This window comes from Scyliorhinus canicula, chromosome 1 (genome assembly GCF_902713615.1).
Source record: "Scyliorhinus canicula chromosome 1, sScyCan1.1, whole genome shotgun sequence".
Classification (NCBI taxonomy): Eukaryota; Metazoa; Chordata; class Chondrichthyes; order Carcharhiniformes; family Scyliorhinidae; genus Scyliorhinus; species Scyliorhinus canicula.
This window is the reverse complement of record NC_052146.1, coordinates 217,198,990-217,225,912: the sequence shown is the minus strand read 5'-3', so window position 1 is coordinate 217,225,912 and position 26,923 is coordinate 217,198,990. Positions and strand designations below refer to the sequence as shown.

General features: G+C 48.2%; 1 protein-coding gene across 5 annotated transcripts in view; it reads right to left on the bottom strand.

The window, feature by feature from the left end:
- Nucleotides 1-1,685: 1,685 nt before the first annotated feature.
- Nucleotides 1,686-26,923, bottom strand: part of abch1 (ATP-binding cassette, sub-family H, member 1) — a 110,893-nt gene continuing 85,655 nt past the window's right edge. For all 5 annotated transcript variants that reach the window (XM_038807643.1, XM_038807678.1, XM_038807669.1 and 2 more), the window contains exons 13-20: nucleotides 20,020-20,069; nucleotides 19,860-19,916; nucleotides 18,462-18,532; nucleotides 13,706-13,794; nucleotides 11,033-11,136; nucleotides 9,364-9,523; nucleotides 6,906-7,010; nucleotides 1,686-2,609 (exon numbers count right to left, since the gene is read on the bottom strand). In XM_038807643.1, coding sequence (XP_038663571.1) covers nucleotides 2,503-2,609; nucleotides 6,906-7,010; nucleotides 9,364-9,523; nucleotides 11,033-11,136; nucleotides 13,706-13,794; nucleotides 18,462-18,532; nucleotides 19,860-19,916; nucleotides 20,020-20,069 — 743 coding nt within the window. In that variant the 3' untranslated portion in view covers nucleotides 1,686-2,502. The remainder of the gene's footprint in view (nucleotides 2,610-6,905; nucleotides 7,011-9,363; nucleotides 9,524-11,032; nucleotides 11,137-13,705; nucleotides 13,795-18,461; nucleotides 18,533-19,859; nucleotides 19,917-20,019; nucleotides 20,070-26,923) is intronic.

The window sequence follows — 26,923 nt, the reverse complement described above, 5'->3', positions numbered from 1 at the left end:
TTATGCAGACATAGCTAAAACTAGCAGGGGAATCATATATTTCAAAATTGCTTCACGACAGTCTCCTAACAAACTTTATGGAAGATGTTCCGATTATGTCAAAGGAAATGGGAGCTTCTGTTTACTGGATAGTAAAATGAGGCCTTAAGATGAGATGAGTTTGATAGTAGGGTGTTGTCCAGGTCAAGCAGTGAACATGCAACCTTCATCATAACATGTGTTTATATTGCTCTATTTCTTTGATAGTGTGAGACTAACATGTGTCAGGTTGCTGTGTCGATAAGTAGAATTAACACTTTGCTTCAGAACTCAAAGTGTCATGGAATTTGGATCAGCATGCGGGTATGATACCACTTTGACCCACATCCTTCAATTTTTTCAGTATTCAAAAAACTATCAACCTTTACACTCAATTACTGAGCTTCCATAGGCTTTTGGGGTTGAGAAGTCCAAAGATCCAAAACCCTTTAAATGAAGAAATTTCTTCTCATCTCAGTTCGAAATGGCCAACCCCTTAAACTGAGACTGTTATTCTTATGTGCTAAATTCCACCCCCCCCCAACTCTGTGCTACACCGCCATCTTCCTCCATCCTGTGTTGCTCCCCACCGTGTACTAACCCCCCCGCGCCGTCTCCCCCCCCCCCCCCCCCCCCCCCCCCCACACACACACACACCCACACATTTTTTCAGGAAATAGCTGGCCAAGTCCTTTAAGAATTAGGTGCGTTTCAATGAGATCACTCAATTCTTCCAGATTCTAGGAAATATAAACCCAATCTCACCTCATAGGACAATCCCCTCAGAGTGAATCTTCACTGCACACCCTCTAGGAAAAATATATCCTTCCCTAGGTAAGGAGATCAACATTGTACACAATACTCGAGGTGTGGTCTCACCAAGGTTCTATAAAATTGCAATAAGTCATCTGATCACTTTATAGAAAGACTAGCCTAGAGATTGCCTTCCTAATTGCTTGCTGCACCTGCATGTTAACACATGTTAACGCTCTCTGATCTAGGTACAAAGACATCTAGGTCTCTCCAAATTCAAACTTTCCCCAGTCTCACACCATTAAAAATATTCTGTTTTTCTATTTTCCTGCAGATGAAACTTCACATTTCTCCACATTAAATACCATCTGCCATTTTCTTGCCCTCTGATTTAACCTGTCTAAATATTTGCAGCCTCTTTGAGTCCTTCTCGTTCCACCTCACTCAGTATCGCTAGCAATCTTGGGATGCATTACACTTGGTCCCTTTATTGAAGTGATGGGGCAGGATTCTCCTGCCCCATCACTTCAATAAAGGGACCAAGTGCTGGTTCTTTGCCAGTCCCGCTGGCGTAGATTAGACTGGGTCCCTTACCGGCGGGACCTGCCGGCTCGGGCGGGCTCCGGGGTCCTGGGGGGGGGGGGGGGGAGGCTGGCCGATCTGGTCCCGGGGGATGCCCCCACGGTGGCCTGGCCCACGATCAGGGCCCACCGATCCGCGGGTGGGCCTGTGCCGTGGGGGTACTCTTTTCCTATGCGTCGGCCGTGTCAGCCGCCGCGATGGCAGACACGTAGGTGAACCCCCCCTCTGCGCATGCGCGGGGATGACAGCCGCTGATGCTCCCGCGCATGCGCCAACTCACGCAGGCCGGCTGAGTCCCTTCGGCCCCGGCTGGCGTTACGCCAAAGGCCTTCCACGCCAGCCGGCGGGGCGCAAACCATTCCGCTGCCGGCCTAGCCCCTGAAGGTGCGGAGGATTCCGCACCTTTGGGACGGGCCGACGCCGGAGTAGCTCATGCCACTCTGCCCCGCCGGACCCCACGCCCCGCCAGGTACAGGAGAATCCGCCCATTATCTCCATTTCAGAAGAATTCTAACTTTTAGAGTAACCTAGTGAAACATAAATATGATCTAGTGGGTGGAAGTGGAGTGTTGTTTCATTATTTAAAAGGCCACATAGTTCTTGCAAGAAAGGCAACAGAGTTTAAACTGGAGTATTAAATAGCTAGATCACAATGTCCAGGCATAAACCTATCTGGATTTCTTCAGGACAACAGCGGATGAATATCCTTGCCTGAAGGATGAGAAATCTTGCTGAGTAGAGTCATAGATATTTACAGCATCGTTGGCCCAGCTTGTCCATGCTGCCCAGTTTCTATCACGAAGCTAGTAGTGGTTTAGTTTGTTGCTAGAGTAGTACTTGCTGTCAGGAAAAATCAGCTCCATCAGTTGAAGATGAGGCAATCAGATATATTCCGCAGATACACATTGCTAGGACAGAAACCACCTATTTTCATTAAAAATAGTTCCCATTGGAGCATTTCATAAAAACAAAATCATGTAAAAATGGTAAAAGCAGAAGAATAATCGTTAATTTTCACATTTGCAGTCTGGTCAAAATTCAACTCAATTCCTATTCTATTCGATGTCCAGCCCCAGAAGGTTTAGTTGCTTGGCAGGTGATCATTCCAATAGGCAGTTGTGGTAGATCTCTCCTCATGTTGTTCGATTGCTATTTTCTTATTTTCGTGATTATTGTTGCGGATAAAAGAAAGATGATGTTCCAAGCCAGGGGAATCAGAAATCCACTCCACACTGGCCAATGCGTGAAACCCCATCCTGCAATATGAAAGGCACACCGAACATATTGGAAAGACTGAAAATCTTTACAACGCTTCTAACAAACCTTTATGGCGTTAAGTTGAAGGAGTTGACCACTTTTAAACCTTTTGTGCACATCCAAATTTCCCAAGATCTGTGGTTTAACTTTCTTGTAAAAGTAAATATGAATGGGATGTACATCATAGAATCATAGAATTTACAGTGCAGAAGGAGGCCATTCAGCCCATCGAGTCTGCACTGGCTCTTGGAAAGAGCACCCTACCCAAGGTCAACACCTCCACCCTATCCCCATAACCCAGTAACCCCACCCAACACTAAGGGCAATTTTGGACCCTAAGGGCAATTTATCATGGCCATTCCACATAACCTGCACATCTTTGGACTGTGGGAGGAAACCGGAGCACCCGGAGGAAACCCACGCACACACGGGGAGGATGTGTAGACTCCGCACAGACAGTGACCCAAGCCAGAATCGAACCTGGGACCCTGGAACTGTGAAGCGATTGTGCTATCCACAATGCTACTGTGCCGCCCCTGTGGTATATGCTGTGGTAAAAAGATGTACCAGCGCTCAAAGGTTGGACTATTTCAAACTATTTCGCATTTGAAGGTTGTTTTTTTTACATGTTGGAAGTTTTATTTACTGGTTTGATTGACAACCAGCGCAGAGTAGTCAGAAACAACTGTTGCAGCTGTTGAGTTGCCATGTTACAATCTGACACCAGGCACCCTCTTGAATTAGAAGTCCACATTTTTAATTATAGAATCTGTAGTGGCCACAATCCAATCTGCCACTGCTTCATTCAGTTACAAACTGTATCCTGGTTTCACAGCGAAAAAAAAAAACGAAAATCCGAAATTCAGGCAACACTTCCTTTGTAAAAGTCTGATGAACATACAGAGTGAATATCCAATGCAGGTGTTTGAACAGGAAACCACAGCTTAAAAAGGAAACAGACAACTTAATTCCTGCCATTTGATTCATAATTAATTAATTTCACAAATGGCAGAAATATATTGAGTAATCTCACAGGAAAGAGCATGGTGGGCTAGAGATACCAATCGTCTTCTGTCTGAAATGTTGATTTAGTGGCTTTCCCACTTCCGCAGTTTCCCGTGAAATACAGATTCCAAACGGAAGCAAAGTTCTGCATTGAGCACATTTATTTTTATTCATTCATGTGACGTGGGCGTCGCGAGCAAGGCCAGCATTTGTTGTCCATCCCTAACAGACTGTCTTGTTCGGCCATTTCAGAGTCAGCCACATTGCTATGGGCTTGGAGTCACACGTGAGCCAGACTGGGTAAGGACCACAGACTTCCCTCCCTAAAGGGGTATTAATGAACCAGATGGGTTTTTAACCACAATAATAGCTTTCTGGTCAGCATTACTGAGACAACAGGACAACACGATGGTGCAGTGGGTTAGCCCTGCTGCCTCACGGCGCTGAGGTCCCAGGTTCGGTCCTGGCTCTGGGTCACTGTCTGTGTGGAGTTTGCACATTCTCCCCGTGTTGCGTGGGTTTCGCCCCCACAACCCAAAAAGATGTGCAGGGTAGGTGGATTGGCCACGCTAAATTGTCCCTTCATTGAAAAAAATGAATTGGGTACTCTAAATTTATTTTTAAAAAGCATTACTGAGACAAGATTTATATTCCACATTTATTAATTGAATTTAAATTCCACCAGTTGCTGTCGTGAGATTTGAACCCATGTCCCCAAAACATCAGCCTGGGCCTCTGGATCACTAGTTCAGTGACATTACCATGACACCACCATTTCCCCTGTTTTCCTCATTTTCAGGTTGGCTCCAGTTACATGTTTTATTTTTATTTATATTTTTAAAAAGTGTTTTTATTCTTTATTTTTGATGTTTATAAGTTCAAAATTGCATCACGACACAGGGAAGACAGTGCACCGAAGATCAGGCCCGTTCAAGGAGGGAGAATTGAGTTCAGGTTTCGCTTCATCACAAGGGGTCTGATAGGCCACTTTGAACGACAGGGGCACAGTGGTTAGCGCTGCTGCCTTACAGCGCCAAGGACCCGGATTCAATTCCGGCCTTGGGTGACCATCTGTGTGGAGTTTGCACATTCTTTACCATGGTCAGGGGGACCAGGCACAGACTGCCATTGCTATGGCCTGCATGGCGGCCATCATGCCGCGCACCCCACTGACCGCCCACCATGGCCCATGATTGCGCAGAGTGACACCGGCCATATGGATTCTCCCCACCCCACCAACCGTGCCCCGCCCCCAACAACCGGTCACACCCCACCAACTGTGCCCCTCCCCCAACAACCGGTCGCCACCCACCAGAAGGACATCACACGGCCCTCCAAATGGGTCGGCCACAGTAGCCCTAATATGAGGGCACAGACAGGGTCCACGAGCGTATTGCTGGCATGGGAGCACCAGCCACCGGTACCCCTACTAGTAAGGATGGGTGAGGGGGCCAGAAGCCCCCATGGTGCTGGCACCGATAGGGCCCTGGTGCCGTGCGGAGGGCAGAGTGCCATGGGGAACAGCCAGGGAATATGCAGGGGCAGGGGCCACTGTGTAGTCTGGTGGACCTGGTTGGGCATGGGGTAAGCATCATGCTAACATGTCTGACTTTCACCCCCTGCCGACAATGGACTTAGAATCCAACCAGGAATTATGCCCTTCATCCTAGCCGCCGCAGCCCAGGCGGATGCACTAAGAGTAGGAGCTGCTCGGAGAGGACACTGCAGCGGCAGAGCCTGCCCCCAAGGAACAGGAGCCAGCCGGTGAGGATGGAGAGCCAGCCATCTAACAGGTTGAGGAGAAGGTGGAAAGGAGGCACCACATCAGACCCTGTGTGTACAGGACCTGCCGAACTGAGCATGCCATTGAAGACTCCAGCTGAGCAGGGGTACAGTGTGACATATCTGCAAGATCATGGCGCATCTGGAACCGTGAGGGTATGGAGAAGGACAGCCGCTGCCGGTGGTCGTCAAGGTATCAGTCGCCCTGAACCTTTACGCCACGGGATCCTTCCAGGCGCCGAGTGGGAACCTGTCTGGGATCTCACAAGCCTCGGTGCACAGGTGCATGCACATCACATCGGAGGCCCTATATGCCCAGCAGGCACAATATATGCCTGGGCAGCGGCATTCGCCACCATCGCCCCAGGTCCAGGGGGTATTTGACGGGATGCATGTGCCCAGCCTATGATGGGACCGTCTTCACAAACTGAAAGGGGTTCCACTCGATGAATGTACTGCTGGTGTGTGACCATGGGCTGCACATCATGCACGTCTGTGCCCAATACCCTGGCAGTGTGTACGGTGACTTCATCCTGGTACACTCCATAGTTCCTGACAGCTTTGAGGCAAACCCTGTCTGGGGGGTTGGTTCTTGGGCAACAGGGGTTATTCGTGGCTGATGACGCCTATCCGGGGGCCACAGACCAACGTCCATACAGCGACCAGAGGCGTGATCGAGTGGTGTTTCGGCATCAGGTGCCTGGACCGTTCTGGAGGGGCTGTCCAGAATCGTCTTCGGAGAGTCTTTCACATCGCGGTGGCCTGCTGCGTCCTCCACAACATTGCACAGCAAAGGGACAACATTCTGGAAGAATACCTCATTGGACTATGATTCTGGACTCACATGAAACAATATTTATTTTCTCTCTGGTCTTTTCCTGTAGGAGTGCAAAGGAGGCAACATTGTTACCCACCTCCCATGTTTGAGAGTGAGCAAATAAACTAACCCTTTGAGTTCATCCTATTTTGGGTTTTTCTGTGGGGTTATTAATTAAATTGGATCACACTAAACCCAAGGGATTTGGAAATACGCCACTGTTTAGAAAGGGGGAAACAAATCAAAACACCTTTTCATTTATGGATGGTTGGTGAGAGCAGAAATTAGTGCTGTTTAAATGAACCCCCTTCCTGTCCATAGCATGGATTTGTAAATGTTCTATCACTATTTTATGTTTCAGGTAAATATTTATGTCCACAGTGTTTTCCGAATCATGCTCTTGCGGTTACACATTCTAACATCATTCTATATTCCAGAAAATTCCAAAATCCAGAAATGACTTGGTCCCAAGCAATCTGCACTGGAGAGGTTATGGGGAAAATACAAAAAAACATTCAGAAAACAGTTTTTTTTCAGAAAAGTCTACATTATCATGGCACAAAATTACCATTTTCACCTTTAACGTTTAAAATTAGTCTCCAGGTTTATAGATTAGCTTTCAGGAGGCTAACTTATTCAAATTAACAGAAATTGTGTGTGTGTACTGAATTGATTAAATATGCTTCCTTACCTCGATAAAGTACACCTCGCAGTGCTTCGGCTGCATATGTTTGTGGCAAGATTAAACTAAAACATCTCAGGACATAAGGGATACTTTCAATCGGCCAGATGATTCCTGAAACAAAGAGAGACGAACTTGGAATATGATTCATCTGCTACTCAGATGCATCTCTGATAAGGATAAGATCAACATGAGGAAAATATTTTATTATGCACCGAGTTGGGCGGCTTGGTGGCACAGTGGTTAGCACTGCTGCCTCATGAGGATCCCGGTTCAATCCCGGCTCCGGGTCACAGTCTGTGTGCAATTTGCACATTCTCCCAGTGTCTGCGTGAGTCTCAGCCCCACCACCCAAAGATGTGCAGGGATTGGCCACGCACTAAATTGCCCCTTAATTTGAAACAAAACATAAATTGGGTATTTTAAACTAAAAAAATAATGCATCGAGTTGTTGTGATCTGGAACGGGCTGCCTGAGTGGACAATGGACACGGATTCAATAAGAACTTTCAAAATGAATTGAAGAAATCATTCAAGGGGGAGGAGCATCTCCATCTGCTTTTATTAAACGGAGTGTTTTGTCACTCTCACTGTGAACAGTTTACTGGATTTCCATAGGAAAAAAACAAATCTGGGAAATGATAAGACTTTGTGCTGCTGAGGATGTTATTTATATTGTTAAGAGTTACGCAATAGGAACATGAAATGGCAAGATATACGAATGCCAGATGCAAAACAGGAAATGGTGGAAATGATCAGGAATTGCCTGATTTTGGGCAGGTGATGACAAACTGATGAAGATATGTGAGGATTAGAATATCTCAGGGAAGATTATTTTAATGTGCTGAGTTTGTAAAAAATAAATTTAGTGTACCCAATTCATTTTTTCCAATTAAGGGGCAATTTAGAATGGCCAATCCACCTAACCAGCACATCTTTGGGTTGTGGGGGCGAAACCCACGCAAACACGGGGAGAATGTGCAAACTCCACACGGACAGTGACCCAAATCCGGGATCGAACCTGGGACCTCAGCGCCGTGAGGCAGCAATGCTAACCACTGTGCCACCGTGCTGCCCCTTAATGTGCTGAGTTAAAGGTAGACCCAAACTTTTATTGGAGTTGGGATTGGGAAAGAAAAGCGACTCTGAAATGGTTAACCTAACGCTATCACCAATGCAATTCTTATTTATTTCATGGCATTTTATTTTCCATATAAATTAGAATAAATTTGACACTAAAGTAGGTGGGAAAGCAGGCAGTGAAGAGGAGATACAGATTTTACAAATGGACATAGATAGGCTAGGCGATTGGGCCAAAATTTGGCAAATGGAGTTTAATGTGGATAAGTGTGAGGTTATCCATTTTAGCCAAAAAAAAATAGAAATGCAAGTTAATATCTAAATGGAAAGTAGATTGAAAATGAGTCTGGGCAGAGGGATCTGGGTGTCTTTGTTCATGAATCACAGAAAGTCTGTATGCAGGTACATCATGTAATTAAAAAGGCAAATGGAACCCGCTGCCCCATAGTGCGGTGGAATTGGAGTCATTAAATGGTTTCAAGACGGAGATAGATATATTTCTGATTTAAAAAACAGATTAAACAAGGAACAGGTTGGGAAGTGGATTTGAGACCAGGAAGAGATCAGCCTGATCTCGTTGAATGGCAGAGCAGACTCGAAGGGCTGAATTTCCTACTTCTACTTCTAATTCTATGTAATGTTCCTATGCAAGTTCCAGAACGGATTTTTTTTTTTTTGGTTCAATTGTCAGACATTAGCCCATGCCCTAAATGGCACCAGTACCATTCCTCTAAAGCCCTGTAGATTCTGATCTGCTTTTCAGTTATAAAATTCTTATCTGTGTCATCAAATCCCTCCATGACCTCACTACCTCCCTAACTCTGTAATCTCCTTCAATCCCATATTTTCTGAGATCTCTGCATTCCTCTATTTCTGGCCGAGTGGCCCTACTGCAGCTCCCAACTCCTATGTTCTGGACTATTAAGTAAATCCATCATCATCGCTCCACCATTGGTGGCCATGCCTTCAGCTGGCAGTGCCCCAAGCTCTGGAAATCCCTCCCTAAACCTCTCCATCTCTCTTTACATCAAGATGATCTTTAAAACCAATCACTTTGAACAAACTCAATCTGTTCTAACATCACCTTCTGTTGCTCAATGTCAAACTTTGTTTTATAATTACTCCTGTGAAGTACCTCAAGATGTTTTATTACATTAAAGGTGCTATACATAAATACAAGGGGTGGGATTCTCAACCCCGCCGCACTCCCGCTGCACTCCCGCCGGCAGCGGGATTCTCCGTCCCATCAGTCGGCCAATAGGTTTTCCCATTGTGGGCAGCCCCACGCCGTCGGCAAATCCCCAGGTGTGGACGCACTGCCGGCGCAATGGAGAATCCCGACAGCGGAGAATCCAGCCCAAGATGTTTTTCCGTTAAATCTCACTTACCACTCAGAACAATGTTTGGATAGAAGATACCCAGTGCAACCTGGGCTGCTGACTGCTCATCATCGAATGCAGCCGCAATGACAAGGCCCAGGGACATTCCAGTGATTCCTTGCATTAAGATAAGAATTACTATCAGGAACAAGTTCCCTTCATTGGGAATCTATGGCAGAAAACACAGATAAAAGTGATTAGTTCAAGGCAATCAATTGTTCAATGCAGTTTCAACTTGCACATCTCTTTTTGAACAAAGGGAACCAGTAAGTTGATATACATTGTAAAAATTCACTCCCTCCACCATTGACACACAGTAGCAGCCTTGTGTACCATCTACAAGATTCACTGTAGCGACTCACCATGGCTCCTTCTTTAGCACCTTCCAAACCTATGACCTCTACCATCTAGAAGGACAAGGGCAGCAGACACACGGGGAACACCACCACCTGGAAGTTCCCCTCCAAGCCACTCACTATCTGGACTTGGAAATATATTGCCGTTCCTTCACTGTTGTTTGGTCAAAATGCTGGAACTCCCTTTCTAACAGCACTGTGGGCGTACCTACACCACATGGACTGCAGCGGTTCAAGAAGGCAGCTTATCACCACCTTCTGAAGGGCAACTAGAGATGGTCAATAAATGCTGGTGCCCACTACCCTTGAACAAATGTTTCCATTCCCTTTCATTTGGGACTGCATTTTACCGGAGAACAGGTGCTGATGTAAAGCAATATTTGGTATAGATTGTGGAGTTACTGTGCTAAAAGCTACTCTGATCTTCAACTGTAAGTTGGAAATTTGCTCCTATCGTTTGTCCATGAAACATGTCTGCATCAATCAGGGCTAATTGAACAAAGCAACAGCGCTTAAAAGAGCGACTGGTTCTGAAATGTGCTACGTGCAGACATTGTTTGGTAATAATTTGGAAATAAAAACTAGTGCTTTGGAAATTGTGCAGCATTAGAGTCGTCAGTGGAATATCTCTGCCCAAAGTTGGTAGCATTAAATAAAGGTATTCTCGAGGGGTTTCACACGAGCGAAAGTGGGAGCGTCTCCGTTTTTACGGCTCAAGCTCCACTCATCATTTTTTCATCATTTCTACTCCTCATCCCACTGCTGAAGTTCAAGCCTGTCAGATAGCTCAGTGGCAGTCTAGGGTAGGGGGCCAGCTTTAACCACAGGCTGGCCTAAAGAAGAGTTCCCCCTCCATAAGGATTACGTGGCAGCTGTGACCACACTTACTTGTACTTTTTGGTGAAGTCCTGAGAATGTCCGTCCACCTTGTTCACTGTTTCCTTCCTACATCAGCGGGGTCTCCCTATCCCAGTGGATCCGCCAGCCTCACAGAGGCATTTTGGACAGCACTCCTAGAGGGGCCTGTCATTTGGCAGCCTCTGGTCAAGCCTCCCAAGAGGTTGGCCCTCAGAAACCACCTAAGCTGGGCCCTTGAAAATGGTCCCATCCTTACTTCAAAACTCATGTGGTAAAGATTCTGAACATTGTTCAGAGGTCTGGACCCTTCAATAAACATGAGCTAGTGGCAGGCTTACCTTTAACGGCCTGACCATGGAATTTATACCAATAATACACAACCAAACTAAAGATTTTTTCAGATTGTGGGCAGACTCTTCAATACCGGCCCATTTGAAACTTTTGCAGGAAAATACAGAACTGACCTTGAAAACGAGAAATGTAAAGATGAGTAACAATGCTGTCTGTATAGTCATGGTCAGCAGGTGAGAGGCAGCATGAGCCAATATTATCTCCAGGGAACTAACACCTGAATAAAAGCAATGAATGAAGGAGTTAGACAAAAATATTAATGCAGAGTTAATACAAAACAAACAACAATACCCCACCGGGAATAGGACTTAAACTTTTACTTCATAAAATACACACATTATAGTACCCAATTCATTTTTTCCAATTAAGGGGCAATTTAGCGTGGCCAATACATCTACCCTGCACATCTGGTTTAGCTCACTTGGCTAAATCGTTGACTTTTAAAGCAGACCAAGCAGGCCAGCAGCACGGTTCGATTGCTGTACCAGCCTCCCCTGGACAGGCGCCGGAATGTGGCGACTAGGGGCTTTTCACAGTAACTTCATTGAAGCCTACCCGTGACAATAAGCGATTTTCATTTAATTTTTTTCATCTCCGGGTTGTGGGGGTGAAACCCACGCAGACACGGGGAGAATGTGCAAACTCCACACGGACAGTGACGTGGAGCCGGAATTGAACCTGGGACCTCGGCACCGTGAGGCAGCAGTGCTAACCACTGCGTCACCCTAAACCCATAAAATACACACAGAATGATGAATATCCAGTAAACACTTCAAACCTGCTTTTTACCTGTACTCACTCATCATGCTCTCAAATCTTATGATACAAACATTATCGACAGCACTTCCCTTAAAAGTGATAAATTTTCTTTGAAAATTATGGGTGGGATTCTCTGCCCTGCTGCACCTATTTTGTGGTGCGGCACGACCCCACCGGCAGCAGGATTCTCCATCCCGCCAGTCATCCAATGAGGTTTCCCATTGTGGGCATCCACACACCGTCGGGAAATCTGTGGGCGTGCCTCCGCTGCCGGTGAAACGGAGGATCCAGCCCTGTAACTATTTTGTCAAGAATACTTACAGGCCGTGATTCTCCAATCCCACGACCAAGTTCTGACACCGGCGTGAAAAGCGGTGCCAACCACTCCAGCGTCAACGGTCCCCGATAATCAGGAATGCTCCCCTTCCTAGGGGGCTAGGTCGGCTCTGGAGTGGTCCTTGCAGCTCCAGCTAGCGCGGAACAGCTGGCGCAAGTTCGCACATGCGCACTACGGCCGGCGTGATTCTGCGCATGCGCGGAACAGCCGGTGTGATTCCACGCATGCGCGTGGGTTCCCGTCTCTGCGCCCGTCCCCGGGCAATATGGCGGAGCCCTACAGGGGCCCGGCGCGGAGGAGCATAGGGCCCCGCAGAACCAGCCCGCCCGCCAATCGGTAGGCCCCGAACGCCGGCCAGGCCAACATGGGGGGCCCACTCCCCCGGGGTCGGATACCCCGCTCCCCTTCCAGGGCAGCCCCTGCAGCCACATCTTCCGGGTCCTGTCATGTGGGACCTGAGTAACCCACGCCGGCGGGACTTGGCGGAACGCAGCGGCCACTCGGCCAGTCGGAGTCCCGAATATCGTCGGGGGGGGGGGGGATCTTTCAATGGCCCCTGACCGGCACGGCTGCGATCCCATGGGCACCTGAGATTCGACGCCGGAGAATCGGTAAGCCGGCGTCGGGGCGCGATTCTCACATCCCCCTGGGAATCGCCGAGCTGCCGTGGAGTCGGACAATCCCAGCCACAAGCTCCCACTGAAGTTCAAGGTGTTAGTTGGTGTCCATGAAAATACATGGAAAAGATTGATGACAAGAAAATACCTTCAGGGACAATGTTGAACTGTAAACGTGGATTGTTTAAAGCAGAATGGATTCTTTGGACACAAGCTGCAGCTATGGGCCAATTTGTTCTGACTGAATTTAGCATATATGGTATTGCAACTTACACATCATCACCCTGGAGTCTATTCATTGCCCAGTTTGAGAGAGTGGACATATTTCTATATATTTTCTAATGAGAGTGTTTATTGTGATGTCTGCAACACCCACCGACTTTACTGCAGAGGGCCTAGTCAACGTGCAGACCCCTGTACTGTGTCACCCTCAAACTATTGATCAAGCAGCACTGGGCAGCATGGTAGCAGAGCGGTTAGCACAGTTGCTTCACAGCTCAAGGGTCGCAAGTTCAATTCCTGGCTTGGGTCATTGTCTGGAGTCTGCACGTTCTCCCCATGTCTGCATGGGTTTCCTCTGGGTCTCCAGTTTCCTCCCACAGTCTAAAGATATACAGATAAGGGTGGATTGGCCATGCTAAATTGCCCTTGGTGTCCAAAAAGGTTATGTGGGGTTACTGGGATGGGGTGGAGGCCTGGGCTTAAGTGGGGTGCTCTTTCCAAGGACCAGTGCAGATTCGATGGGCTGAATGGCCTCCTTCTGCACTGTAAATTCTATGATAAGCAGCATGATGATTATTCAAATATGCATATGTTAGTGAAATGACAACACAACCAATTTGATGTCTGTTTTATAAGAATCATATATAAAGTGTCCAATAGTCAGAGCCATGTCACTCGAAAGGTGCTCAATATGATTTCTCTGTGAACAACGACCTTGTCATAGATTATTACGATCAGATTGTTTCAGCCAGTGGTTTTGATGAACGATGTAATTTGAGGATTCACAATGAATGGTTTTTGTTTTCTGAAAAGGTTAATTTAATTTGTCACATTAATCATGTCACACAAACCTGCTGTCCAGCATCTGTCCAGTAAACCTTCCCTTCGTTCTATTACAAATGAGAGTGCAGTCAAACCGACAGCCAAGAAGAAAGCGATGCTGTGAAGATTTAAATTAGTCCTTTGTTATAATCACATTGCGGACGGTTATTTGAATGTGTTCGATACACCAGTTAATGAGAGCAGTGTTAATGTCACACTGACACATTGGCCAGTATGGAGCTGGCCATCAGGCAGCACGCTTGGGATCTGATCTTGTATCTTGATGTGGCAGTGAGAGCAGCATCAAACGAGTGGGGGTTTCAGTGAGAGGAGCATCAGTGAGAGGAGCGTGGGGGGTAATCAGTGAGAGCAGCGTGGGGGGTAATCAGTGAGAGGAGCGTGGGGGGGGGGTATCGGTGAGAGGAGTGTGGGGGGTTTCAGTGAGAGGAGCGTGGGGGGGGGGTAATCAGTGAGAGGAGCGTTGGGGGGGGTATCGGTGAGAGGAGCGTGGGGGGGTTTCAGTGAGAGGAGCGTGCGGGGGGTAATCAGTGAGAGGAGTGTCGGGGGGGGGGTAATCAGTGAGAGGAGTGTCGGGGGGGGTAATCAGTGAGAGGAGTGTCGGGGGGGTAATCAGTGAGAGGAGGTGGCGGGGGGGTAATCAGTGAGAGGAGGAGCGTCGGGGGGGTATCAGTGAGAGGAGCGTGGGGGGGGTAATCAGTGAGAGGAGCGTGGGGGGGGTAATCAGTGAGAGGAGCGTGGGGGGGGTAATCAGTGAGAGGAGCGTGGGGGGGGGTAATCAGTGAGAGGAGCGTGGGGGGGTAATCAGTGAGAGGAGCGTGGGGGGGGTAATCAGTGAGAGGAGCGTGGGGGGGTAATCAGTGAGAGGAGCTGTGGGGGGGGTAATCAGTGAGAGGAGCGTGGGGGGTGTAATCAGTGAGAGGAGGAGCGTCGGGGGGGTTCAGTGAGAGGAGCGTGGGGGGGGGTAATCAGTGAGAGGAGTGTGGGGGGGGTAATCAGTGAGAGGAGCGTGGGGGGGGTAATCAGTGAGAGGAGCGTGGGGGGGGTAATCAGTGAGAGGAGCGTGGGGGGGGTAATCAGTGAGAGGAGCGTGGGGGGGGTAATCAGTGAGAGGAGCGTGGGGGGGGTAATCAGTGAGAGGAGCGTGGGGGGGTAATCAGTGAGAGGAGCGTGGGGGGGGGTAATCAGTGAGAGGAGCGTGGGGGGGTTATCAGTGAGAGGAGCGTGGGGGGGGTAATCAGTGAGAGGAGCGTGGGGGGGGGTAATCAGTGAGAGGAGCGTGGGGGGGGTAATCAGTGAGAGGAGCGTGGGGGGGGTAATCAGTGAGAGGAGCGTGGGGGGGGTAATCAGTGAGAGGAGCGTGGGGGGGGGTAATCAGTGAGAGGAGCGTGGGGGGGGTAATCAGTGAGAGGAGCGTGGGGGGGGTAATCAGTGAGAGGAGCGTGGGGGGGGGTAATCAGTGAGAGGAGCGTGGGGGGGGTAATCAGTGAGAGGAGCGTGGGGGGGTAATCAGTGAGAGGAGCGTGGGGGGGGTAATCAGTGAGAGGAGCGTGGGGGGGGTAATCAGTGAGAGGAGCGTGGGGGGGGTAATCAGTGAGAGGAGCGTGGGGGGGGTCTCAGTGAGAGGAGCGTGGGGGGGTAATCAGTGAGAGGAGCGTGGGGGGGTAATCAGTGAGAGGAGCGTGGGGGGGGTAATCAGTGAGAGGAGCGTGGGGGGGGTAATCAGTGAGAGGAGCGTGGGGGGGGTAATCAGTGAGAGGAGCGTGGGGGGGGGTAATCAGTGAGAGGAGCGTGGGGGGGGTAATCAGTGAGAGGAGCGTGGGGGGGTAATCAGTGAGAGGAGCGTGGGGGGGGTAATCAGTGAGAGGAGCGTGGGGGGGGTAATCAGTGAGAGGAGCGTGGGGGGGGGAATCAGTGAGAGGAGCGTGGGGGGGGTAATCAGTGAGAGGAGCGTGGGGGGGGTAATCAGTGAGAGGAGCGTGGGGGGGGTAATCAGTGAGAGGAGCGTGGGGGGGGTAATCAGTGAAAGGAGCGTTGGGGGGTATCGGTGAGAGGAGCGTGGGGGGTGTGTGTGCATATCAGTGAGGAGCCTCGGGGGGGGGGGTGTATATCAGTGAGAGGAGCGTCGGGGGGGAAATCAGAGAAAGAGCATAGCAGGGGTGGGGGTATCAGAGAGAGAGTGTCTGGGGGTATCAGAGAGAGAGAGAGAGCTTGCGGGTGGGGGTAACAGTGAGAGGAGTATCGGGGAGGGGCGTGGGGGGGGGTAATCAGTGAGAGGAGCGTCGGGGGGGGGTCTCAGTGAAAGGAGCGTTGGGGGGTATCGGTGAGAGGAGCGTGGGGAGTGTGTGTGCATATCAGTGAGGAGCCTCGGGGGGGGGGGGGGTGTATATCAGTGAGAGTAGCGTCGGGGGGGAAATCAGAGAAAGAGCATAGCAGGGGTGGGGTTATCAGAGAGAGAGTGTCTGGGGGTATCAGAGAGAGAGAGAGAGCTTGCGGGTGGGGGTAACAGTGAGAGGAGTATCGGGGAGGGGGGGGGGGGTTATTAGTAATAAGTGTATCTGGAAAGAAAGAAAGCAATGCCGACACACAAAGTAAGTGAAGCATTTCTATTGCACACAGAAACCAAAATATAAAAAAAGCATAACAAATCTGAATTTTAATGTGCATAATAGATACAGGTTTTCCTTTTGTTTCCTAATGCAAAATCCCTGCACTTGTGAAAGCATTTGCAACCTCAACAGCTGCAGTCAGGTATTAGATGAATTAAATTGTTATTTTATTGATGGATTTGCAGCGAGTTTATTATTGCTGATTATCATTCAGAATGCGAAATGTTATGGAATCATAGGAAATACGATCTAATTTGGCAGCATTGTATCAGTAAGCTGTGCTGTATTAATAATATTGTAACTATTACGATCCTGGACCAGACCTCAACAGCTGCCAGGATACCGGACAGAATCACAATATTTTATTTAATTTGTAAGACTGAGGAAAGGATACTTTGCACCAGGAGTGATTCCACGCACAAATAGGGATATGGTATATTTAAACAAACTTTATGATTAACACTGTATTACTAACTTCAACACCATAAAAAGACAACTGCCTTTCAATTACCTGTTAAATAACGCTCATCAAACAATGAAGCAATCCTAACTGCTATCTTTATTTCCATTCAAACAAAACCCATCTCAGGTCAAAATCCATATTAAATACAGTTAGCAGAGTCAGGAATACTTGCTGTAAAGAGGTGTCAAGAAAGAAAGCTCCTTTAGGAACCAGCTGCAGGTTCTTGCCTGAGTCAAACTACTGGTTAATCTGCCAGCCTCTCCAGAAACTGCTGTTCTATTCACAGTCAGATCTTTAAGTGAACTCTACTGAGAGTACAGCTTCTTGTTTGGTCACATCTCAATCTAAAACTCAAACTCCAGAAACTGCTTCAGCCCAAAATCAACTGCAAGCTGTACTGTATCGATAACATTGTAACCATAAACTGTACTGTATCGATAACATTGTAACCATAAACTGTACTGTATCGATAACATTGTAACCATAAACTGTACTGTATCGATAACATTGTAACCATAAACTGTACTGTATCGATAACATTGTAACCATAAACTGTACTGTATCGATAACATTGTAACCATAAACTGTACTGTATCGATAACATTGCAACTGTATCAATAACATTGTTTTTTTAAAATAAAGAGTACCTAATTATTTTTTTCCAATTAAGGGGCAATTTAGCATGGCTAATCCACCTAACCTGCTCATCTTTGGGTTGTGGGGGTGAAACCCACGCAGACACGGGAGAATGTGCAAATCGATAACATTGCAATTGTAAGCTGTACTGTATCAATAACATTGTAACTGTATCAACATCGTAACTGTAAGCTGTACTGTATCGATAACATTGTAACTGTATCAACATCGTAACTGTAAGCTGTACTGTATCGTTAACACTAACTGTAAGCTGTACTGTATCGATATCATTGTAACTGTAAGCTGTACTATATTGATAACATTGTAACTGTATCAACATTGTAACTGTAAGCTGTACTGTATCGATAACATTGTAACTGTATCAACATTGTAACTGTAAGCTGTACTGTGTCGCTAACACTAACTGTAAGCTGTACTGTATCGATAACATTGTAACTGTATCAACATTGTAACTGTAAGCTGTACTGTATCAATAACATTGTAACTGTATCAACATTGTAACTGTAAGCTGTACTGTATCAATAACATTGTAACTGTAAGCTGTACTATATTGATAACATTGTAACTGTATCAACATTGTAACTGTAAGATGTACTGTGTCGCTAACACTAACTGTAAGCTGTACTGTATCGATATCATTGTAACTGTAAGCTGTACTATATTGATAACATTGTAACTGTATCAACATTGTAACTGTAAGATGTACTGTGTCGCTAACACTAACTGTAAGCTGTACTGTATCGATATCATTGTAACTGTATCAACATTGTAACTGTAAGCTGTACTGTATCAATAACATTGTAACTGTATCAACATTGTAACTGTAAGCTGTACTGTATCAATAACATTGTAACTGTATCAACATTGTAACTGTAAGCTGTACTGTGTCACTAACACTAACTGTAAGCTGTACTGTATCGATAACATTGTAACGATAAGCTGTACTGTCAATGCCATTGTAACAGTAAGATGTACTGTGTCGCTAACACGAACTGTAAGCTGTACACATTGATAACATTGATATTTCTTACACTTCACCTTAGGATTATTCCCGGAGTAATGAACGTTGTAAAATCCAAATGTTTATTCCCATAAATTGGCTCTTCAATCTATTAGAAAAAAATATTGTTATTGAAAGCAGAATTATCTGAAATCTTATATCACCTCACAACCTCATATTAAATTCTTAGCATCAAAGCTATTGCATTTTCAAACTCCCCAAGTAATGGATGTACTCTACTGGCTTCAGTAAAACTTCCCCTCTCCAACTGGGATATTATCATATCTCAAAACTTTTAAATGTTGGTAAGGAGTACAAATTGTATAAATTATAATGAGATCTCTCCCTCAATAGGATATCTGAACATGGTTGATATTTGAAGCTGGAGCTGTCCTAATGGTGCAGTGGGTAGGTTAAGATGTAGAATAACAGAGGGTCTCAGGTTCAGCAACTGCCCAGTGTAATTTGCTGATTTCAGACAGGACGACAGCAATGGGACCACCATTGGGTTCAATGCCCTGGGCTGGGATTGAAAAGAGAGACCAGAGTATGAACTGGTGGCTCATGCTTGAAAGTTAACAAACCTGGAGACCAGGGGCAGGATCATGGTGCCTTCTAGAAGATTTATGACTGTCTACAATCCTAGTTTAGTCTCAAACAGAAATGGCCATATGAGGAAAATCGAAGGTAGACAATTGTTTTATTGCCGAAATCTTCTAAGATTGTGAATAGAATTTCCTTCCCTCGGGGTCACCATGTTCTAGGGACAGGGATGTGGGAGAAAGTGATATATTCTCTCTCTCCAGATTTTTAGTGAATTCAAATTCCACCATCTGCTGTGGTGGGATTCAAATTCAATAAAAATCTGGAATTACAAGTCTAATGATGGCCCATGAAGCTATTGTCAAATGTTGTAAAAATCCATCTGGTTCACTAATGTCCTTTAGGGAAGGAAATCTACTGTCCTGACCTGGTCTGGCCTACACGCGACTCCAGACCCACAGCAATTTGGCTGACTCTTAACTGCCCGTTGAAATGGACGAGCAAACCACTCAGTTGTACGGCAATTAGGGATGGGCAACAAATTCTGTTCCTGCCAGCACCGCCCAAATCACATGAAGGAATTTTTAAAAAAGGTTTGTATGTGAGCAAATTATAGGCAATATTGATTCAATCACCAGATACCTCACTCGCCACTTCCAATTCAGATCAATGGATATGAAATTCTGTTTAAAAGGATAACACAAAATCTTTAGATATTGATAAAAAATATGAAATTCACATCACAGGAAGCGGAGTGGAATCAAATAATTGGAAAAATTCTAAATACTGGGCATGAATTATTCATCTTAATTTGTAACCTGTTTCTGTGACATGCTCACTTTGGGCTTAGTTAAGTGAAAGAAGCATTCTGGTTGGCAAATTGTTTTATTTACCTTTATTGGAAGTGAAGATAAGTATGCAAATTTTCCCAGGACGTCCTTAACGAAACCCTGTAATGAAGGATTCAGGCAGACAATTTAGAGTGTGCTGAATGGATGCAGGCTGGATGGTGAAAGATCAGAAAACCTTCAGTGATAGTTCTTCAAAAAATACCTTAACTGCTTCTTGTAGCTTGCGTTGGATGGTGATTACAATTTCTGGATCTAAAAGTAATTTAGAACATCAACGTATCACTTCCATCTCATCACAAGAAACCATAACTGCTTTCACAAACTATTAGTAGAAAATTATTAAAATAATATTCCACATTTCATCTTTTAATCAACCAACAGTTTTCAAAACTTGCATTTACAGAGTGCTTTTAACACACTAAAACATCTCAATTGTTCCTCACAGGAGCAATACAGTTCAACACCGAGTTACATAAGAGAATCAAAGGCTTGGTCAATGAGCTATGTTTTAAGGAGGAGAGCTGGAGTTAAATTCAGAGTTTAGGGCACAGGTAGATGAAGACACGTTGGAGCGATTAAAATCGGGGTTGTTCAGGAGACCGGCATTGGAGGACCACAAAGGTCTCGGAGGTTTGTAGTGGGGGAGGAGATCACAAGGATAGTAACTCCCTGATACTCTTCACTGTGCCATTGGACCCTAAGCTCTGGGGTTCTCTCGCTAAACTTTTCCACCTCTCGATCTCCTTCTTCTCATTGCAAACGCTTCTTAAAACTTACCTCACCTATCCTTGGGCAGGATTTCCTGGCCCCCCTGCAGCATGTTACCCCTTGCGGCATGGCAATGGGATCTTCCAGTCCTGCCGAATTCTGTGGTGTTTTGTATGGCTCGGCCACCCCGCCACCGGAGGACCCTCTGTGGGGGGGACAGGAATAAGGGCCAGAAATTCTGCTCAATATTTCCTCATGCGACTCAGTGGCGAGTTTTGTCATGGGCGGCATAGTGGTGCAGTGGTTAGCATTGCTGCCTCACGGCGCCGAGGTCCCAGGTTCGATCCTGGCTCCGGGTCACTGTCCGTGTGGAGTTTGCACATTCTCCCTGTGTTTGTGTGGGTTTCACCCTCACAACCCAAAAAGATGTGCAGGGTGGATGGATTGCCAAGCTAAATTGTCCCTTAATTGGAAAAATAAAAGAATTGGGTGCACAAAATAATTGTCAAAACATCTTGGGATGTGTTGCAACATTAAAGCGCCTGTAAACCTGGGAACTGCTTTTATGCAGTGCTCAGAAGTACTAACACATCCCCAACAATTCAAAAGTACTCCTTTACCGTTACATTGATGACCATTTTGGTGCCTCTTTATGCTCTCATCCAGACCTGGGAAAATTCATCAACTTCGCTTCCAGTTTCCACCCCTCCATCACTTTCACCTGGTCCATTTCAGACACTTCGCTTCCCTTTCCTTCCTTGACGCAAAGCCCACGCAAACACAGGGAGAACGTGCAAACTCCACACGGACAGTGACCCAGAATCGCGATCGAACCTGGGACCTCAGCGCCGTGAGTGCTAACCACTGCACCACTGTGCTGCCCCTGTGCGAGTGTGATGTTGCCTCCTGCAGTGTTTAAGCACAGTGTCCATGCATCAAGGTGTGATTGGAGAAGGCTGCTCCACGTCAGATGTGCAATTAGGGACACACCTAGGTAGTGGTAGAGCTAGAAGGGCAAAGCACATCGAGGATCACTGACGGCACCGGTGGAGGTGAGGAGACAGCACCATTGGGAGGGTGGGGAATTGTAAAACACAATAAACACCTGTGTGCACAACTAGTATGTTGCCTCTGTCACTTTCTTCCGCAATGCGGGCTGACCTCCGAACCCTAGGCCCATGTCACTAGGCATCCCCCCTCCCTGTGGCACTCACCCACCCTCAGGCCGTGAACATGTCCGCGGAGCTGTGTTCCATCCCCTGGGTGTTCAGATGTTGACTATTGCCAGTGTGATGTTGTCTCCCGCAGTGTTTATGCACAGTGTCGATGCATCAAGGTGTGATTGGGATGCTTGGCAATGACTCACACATGCAAAGTGGCCTACCCACCCACGGGAATCCACGTGGGTTGTGTGAAGAGCTCCCTTAACCACGATAACCAATTTCCTATTTGCAATAGTCTCAACCACACGGCCAGAGGCCTCGGCAGTCGGTGGGTGATCAGTGGGGCAGACGGCAGGGACAAGGGTTGCCCCAGTAACGGGTACACACGATCCAGGGGTTACCATGGTGGTGACGCATGCAGTTGCCCCCCCAGCGCCCCCCCCCCACAACCTCCGATGGTGGCCCACCCCTGCAGAGGGTTCCTCCATCCCCAGCTAAGGTCCCCGCACCCCACTGAGCACTGGGGTCCCAAGTTCAGCACCCCTGGGCTCTTTGCCTGTGAGCAAAGATGGCGACTCACCTCCTGTGCTCCCCACAGAAGCCCTTCCACCGGCTCACATTTTGAAAAGGAGTACTAATCGGCGCCAGTGTGACCACATGCTGGGGAGGTCCCTGAATGACGGGAGGCCGTTGGATATGGGGTCACTCTCGTTAATTGTATGTAAATGGGGCTTAAGTGGTGATAATTGGTTTCTCGCCACGCTACGGCGAGATCCTGATTTTGCCTACTGGAGCGGGCTGGTTGCATTGCAAATGGTATGACGCTTGGCATGGCTCTCCTTTTCCGTTTCTCCCACTATTCACCAGCCATGTTATGCTCGGGCGAATGCATAACGAGGTCGGAGAATCGCGCACTCAATCTCTGCTTGGGATTGGAGACAGCGGGAATGGCGTAGCCCTGGTTGGTTCCATGAATGCCAGTATGAATCATCTCAAAGTGTCTCCAGAAGATGAATGTCTGAGTAAACACAGCAGATATTCTGTCCCAACAGCTTGTTCTACTGTGAAGAAACACTGAATGATCCATCATTAGCACTAAGTTATAACAGTGTTGCTATCTCACTCTGACTATTGCAGAGTCTGAAGCAGCTACAGATTGTGCCAGTCTGACTGATCCATTGGGAGATTGCTGCAACCATGCAGCCAAAGCTTCTCTGAGGAAACACTCAGATCAGGGGAGGTTCAGTGGAAGGAAAATATAAGATGAGGTCCACATCTGTTTGTGTGTTGGCTGGAGCCAGAGCTCAGTGGAAAACTGAAGGTCATTAAAAAATGCAAAGCAGGACTTCCAGTGGCAGCCAGGATCTGAGTGGTCACATGAAGCGCGGCTTTGGTTGAACTTCGACTGCGGCATTTTAACCCCAACAAAAGGGCATCAAAAGTACCGATAATCCCCAAGTTTATACCCCCATTGACCGCACTGCCAAGAAGGATGGGAAAGAACCAACCACCCAGTCGAAAAGCCAGTAGAGACGAGGGGAGGGAAACCTCAGCCTCGGAGCGAGTCTGGTCAAGACCCAGAAGGGACTTGAGGATAAAGTTGACGACCAGGAGAATCAATCGTGGCGACAGAATCTGAGAACCGTGGGGCTGCCAGAGGGAACGGAAGGGAAAAACCCCACAGAAAACAGAGCAGCTGGGCAGCATGGTGGCGCAGTGGTCTGCTGCATTACGCCACCGAGGACCTGGGTTCAAACCCGGCCCTGGATCACTGTCTGTGTGGAGTTTGCACATTCTCCCCATCTTGAATGGAATGAGTAAGGGCAGGCCGGGACGAACAGGGCCAGGCGCACAGGGTGAGTATGGTTGACCCCACAAGGGGAGGGGGCAGCATGGAACATAAAGGGCCTCAATGAGCCAGTGAAGAGAGCCAGAGTCCTCACCCATCTCAAGACTCTGAATCCACTAAACGGCGCGTGCCGAAGCGCTTTTAAACCGGCTTCGGTGAATTTACCCAGCATCCACCGGCCTCCCTTGTTTCTTCGGCCTCCCGCCTCCCCAGTAAGGCTGCAGTGGGGCGCCATTCAGCACTGGTCCACACACACGTAGACCAGGCATAATGGCACCCGGGGAGGGGTCTCTCGGGCCATCGGAGACCCCTGCATGGTCAGAGGCAATGCAGGATGGCCCTCTGGCCCGCCTCCGTAACAAGAGCATCTTGGCACTGCCCAGTTGGCACCTTGGCACTGCCACTCTGGCACTACCAAGGTGTCCAGATGGCACTGCCAAGCTGGCAGGAGCACTGTCCGGGTGCCAGGACGGCAGAGCAAGGGTGCCAAGGTGCCGGAGTGGCACTGCAAAGGGTCAGGGGCCGAGGGAGGCCACGCTCATGAAAAGAGGGGACGCTGTGAGGGGGCTTGGGGAGCCTGAAGATGGGAGCCTCTAGGGTCCCCATAGTGGGGTGTCCTTACTTGGGGGGTATGGGATAGTTCCCATGTTTGTGGGGGGGATGACATTGCCCATAGGTGGGGTAGGGGGTTTGGGGGACCCACAAGCTCACTTAGAGATTGGGGCACCCTTTCAAAATGGCGGCCCGATCTCGGAGTTCAGCTCCCCGGTGCTAAAAACAATTCTAAGGGCCCAATTCTCCCCGAAAAATTTCAAAATTAGTTTGTGGCAGGAGTTTCCCCACCAGCTCTGCCGCTATTCAATGACACTTAGTCACTTTTTTGGGCCCAGGGGAGTTTCACACCGTGCTCACACTTAGAATTTTCCTTCCAGGGTCCCCACCCATTACTCACCCAACCTGGCAAAGGCCCTTACTTACCTGCCCTACACTCCTCCACCCTTCAAACCCCCCCTCACCCTCATTTTATGGGAACCCGCCCCTCGCCCCTGGCCCTTGGCAGTGCCACCCTGACACAGGCAACCTTGCACTGCCGCCCTGATACCCATGCAGTGCTCCTGCTGGCTTGGCAGTGCCATCTGGGCACTTGGGCAGTGCCAGCTGGGCAGTGCCAAGGTGCCCACATTCCAGGGGGAGGGGCAGGGAGCCACCCTGCACTTACCCTGACCACCCAGGGGTCTCCAATGCCCAGGAGTCCCCCCCCCCTCGGTGCTGTTCCGCCTGGTCCATGTTTGTGTGGACCATCGCTGATCGGCGTCCGGCTGTAACATCCCTGGAGAGGCCGAAGAATCAAGGGAGGCCGGTGGATCCTGGGCAGGTAGGTCGTAAATAGGTTTAGGACTTCTCTGAGCATCATTTGGTCCCACCCATTTGGGGCGGGATCCCGACTCCGACGTCTTGCAGGGCGTCAAAGAATCCCAGGAGGCGCAGAGCCGGTCGGGAGGCTCGCTGGAGACCCATCCCGGTGTTATCCGGCCCTATTGCACTCAAGCGAGAGAACAGGCAGGCAAGCAGCAGCTGATCGGGGTACTCTGCTGGGGAAGAGGGAAAACTGCAGATGGAATTTGACCTGCTCTCCACTAGGAAGGCAGTCCACCAGCTTTGCCAGGCATGGAGGGCCTTCTACAAACATGGAGATGAGGCCAGCTGTATGCTGGCACATCAGTTGAGAAAAAATACAGCCGCAAAAAAGAGAGCACAAGTTAGGGACAGAAATGGTAGGATGGTGACAGACCCGAACGAGGTTAATGAGGTCTTTGCAAAATTTGATTTGATTTATTGTCACATGTACCGACGTACAGTGAAAAGTATTTTTCTGCGGCCAATGGAACGTACCCAGTACTTGCATAGTAGACAAAAAGAATAATCGACAGAGTACATTGACAAATGGCGCATCAACAAACAGTGATTGGTTACAGTGCGGAGCAAGGGGCCAAACAAAGCAAATACATGAGCAAGAGCAGCATACGACGTCGTGAATGGTGTTCTTCCAGGGAACAGATCAGTCTGAGGGGGAGTCGTTGGGGAGTCTAGTAGCTGTGGGGAAGAAGCTGTTCCTATGTCTGGATGTGCGGGTCTTCAGACTTCTGTACCTTCTGCCTGATGGAAGGGTCTGGCAGAAGGCAATGCCCTGGTGGGAGGGGTCTCTGATAATGCTGTCTGCCTTCCTGAGGCAGCGGGAGGTGTACACATAATCAATGGGAGGATGGCAAGTTTGTGTGATGCGTTGAGCTGAGTTCACCACACTCTGCAGTTTCTTGCGATCTTGGACCGAGCAGTTGCCATACCAGGCTGTGCTGCAGCCGGATAGGATGCTCTCTATCGCACATCTGGAGAAGTCTAAGAGAGTCGATGCAGACATGCCAAATTTCTTTAGCTTCCAAGGGCTGATGTTATAACCTGCCTGAATCCTATTGGCTGGGGACTATTGGTTATCCCCTAACTTTTTTTTTCTTTTTTTTCTTTCTGGTTATCCCCTAACTCTTGGGGAGGGTGAGCTTCCCCAATGAGAGGGGCAGGGAAATCAGTAGCCAGTAGAGCTGGCCTTGTGGTACCAGCTAGAATCGGAAGCAGTGGTGAATTACTGCTGCTGGGCATATATCGTTGGAAATAAAGTTACTTTCTGTTGACTCTACAAACTCAGGCTGAATTCTTCGTGGCCTTCACAAAAGCTATACACCGCCGAATCCCGAAGGAGGACTCGGTAATGGAACAGTTCCTCAACAAACAGGATCTACCGGCGGTGGGGAGGACAGGAAACAAGGGCTGGAAGCACTGCGAGAGCTGGGCAAAATACGTTAATTCCATGGAGTCAGGGAAGGCGCCGGGACCAGATGGGTTCCCTGTGAACTTCTACAAAATATTTGCAGCAGTGCCGGCCCCACACCTGCGGGAGATCATCATAGAATCATCAAAGAATTTACAGGGCAGAAGGATGCCATTCGACCCATCGAGTCTGCACCGGCGCTTGGAAAGAGCACCCTACCCAAGCCCACACCTCCACCCTATCCCCATAATCCAGCAACCCCACCCAACACTAAGGGCAATTTTGGACACTAAGGGCAATTTAGAATGGCCAATCCACCTAACCCGTACATCTTTGGACTGTGGGAGGAAACTGGAGGAAACCCTCACACGGGGAGAACATGCAGACTCCGCACAGGCAGTAACCCAAGCCGGGAATCGAACCTGGGACCCTGGAGCGGTGAAGCAATTGTGCTAACCACTATGCTACCATGATGTACAGGACTGACTATCAAAGGGGACCCTGCCGCCCACACTGGCCCAGGCCTCGATCTTCTTGATCCCCAAAAGGATCACACACCCAT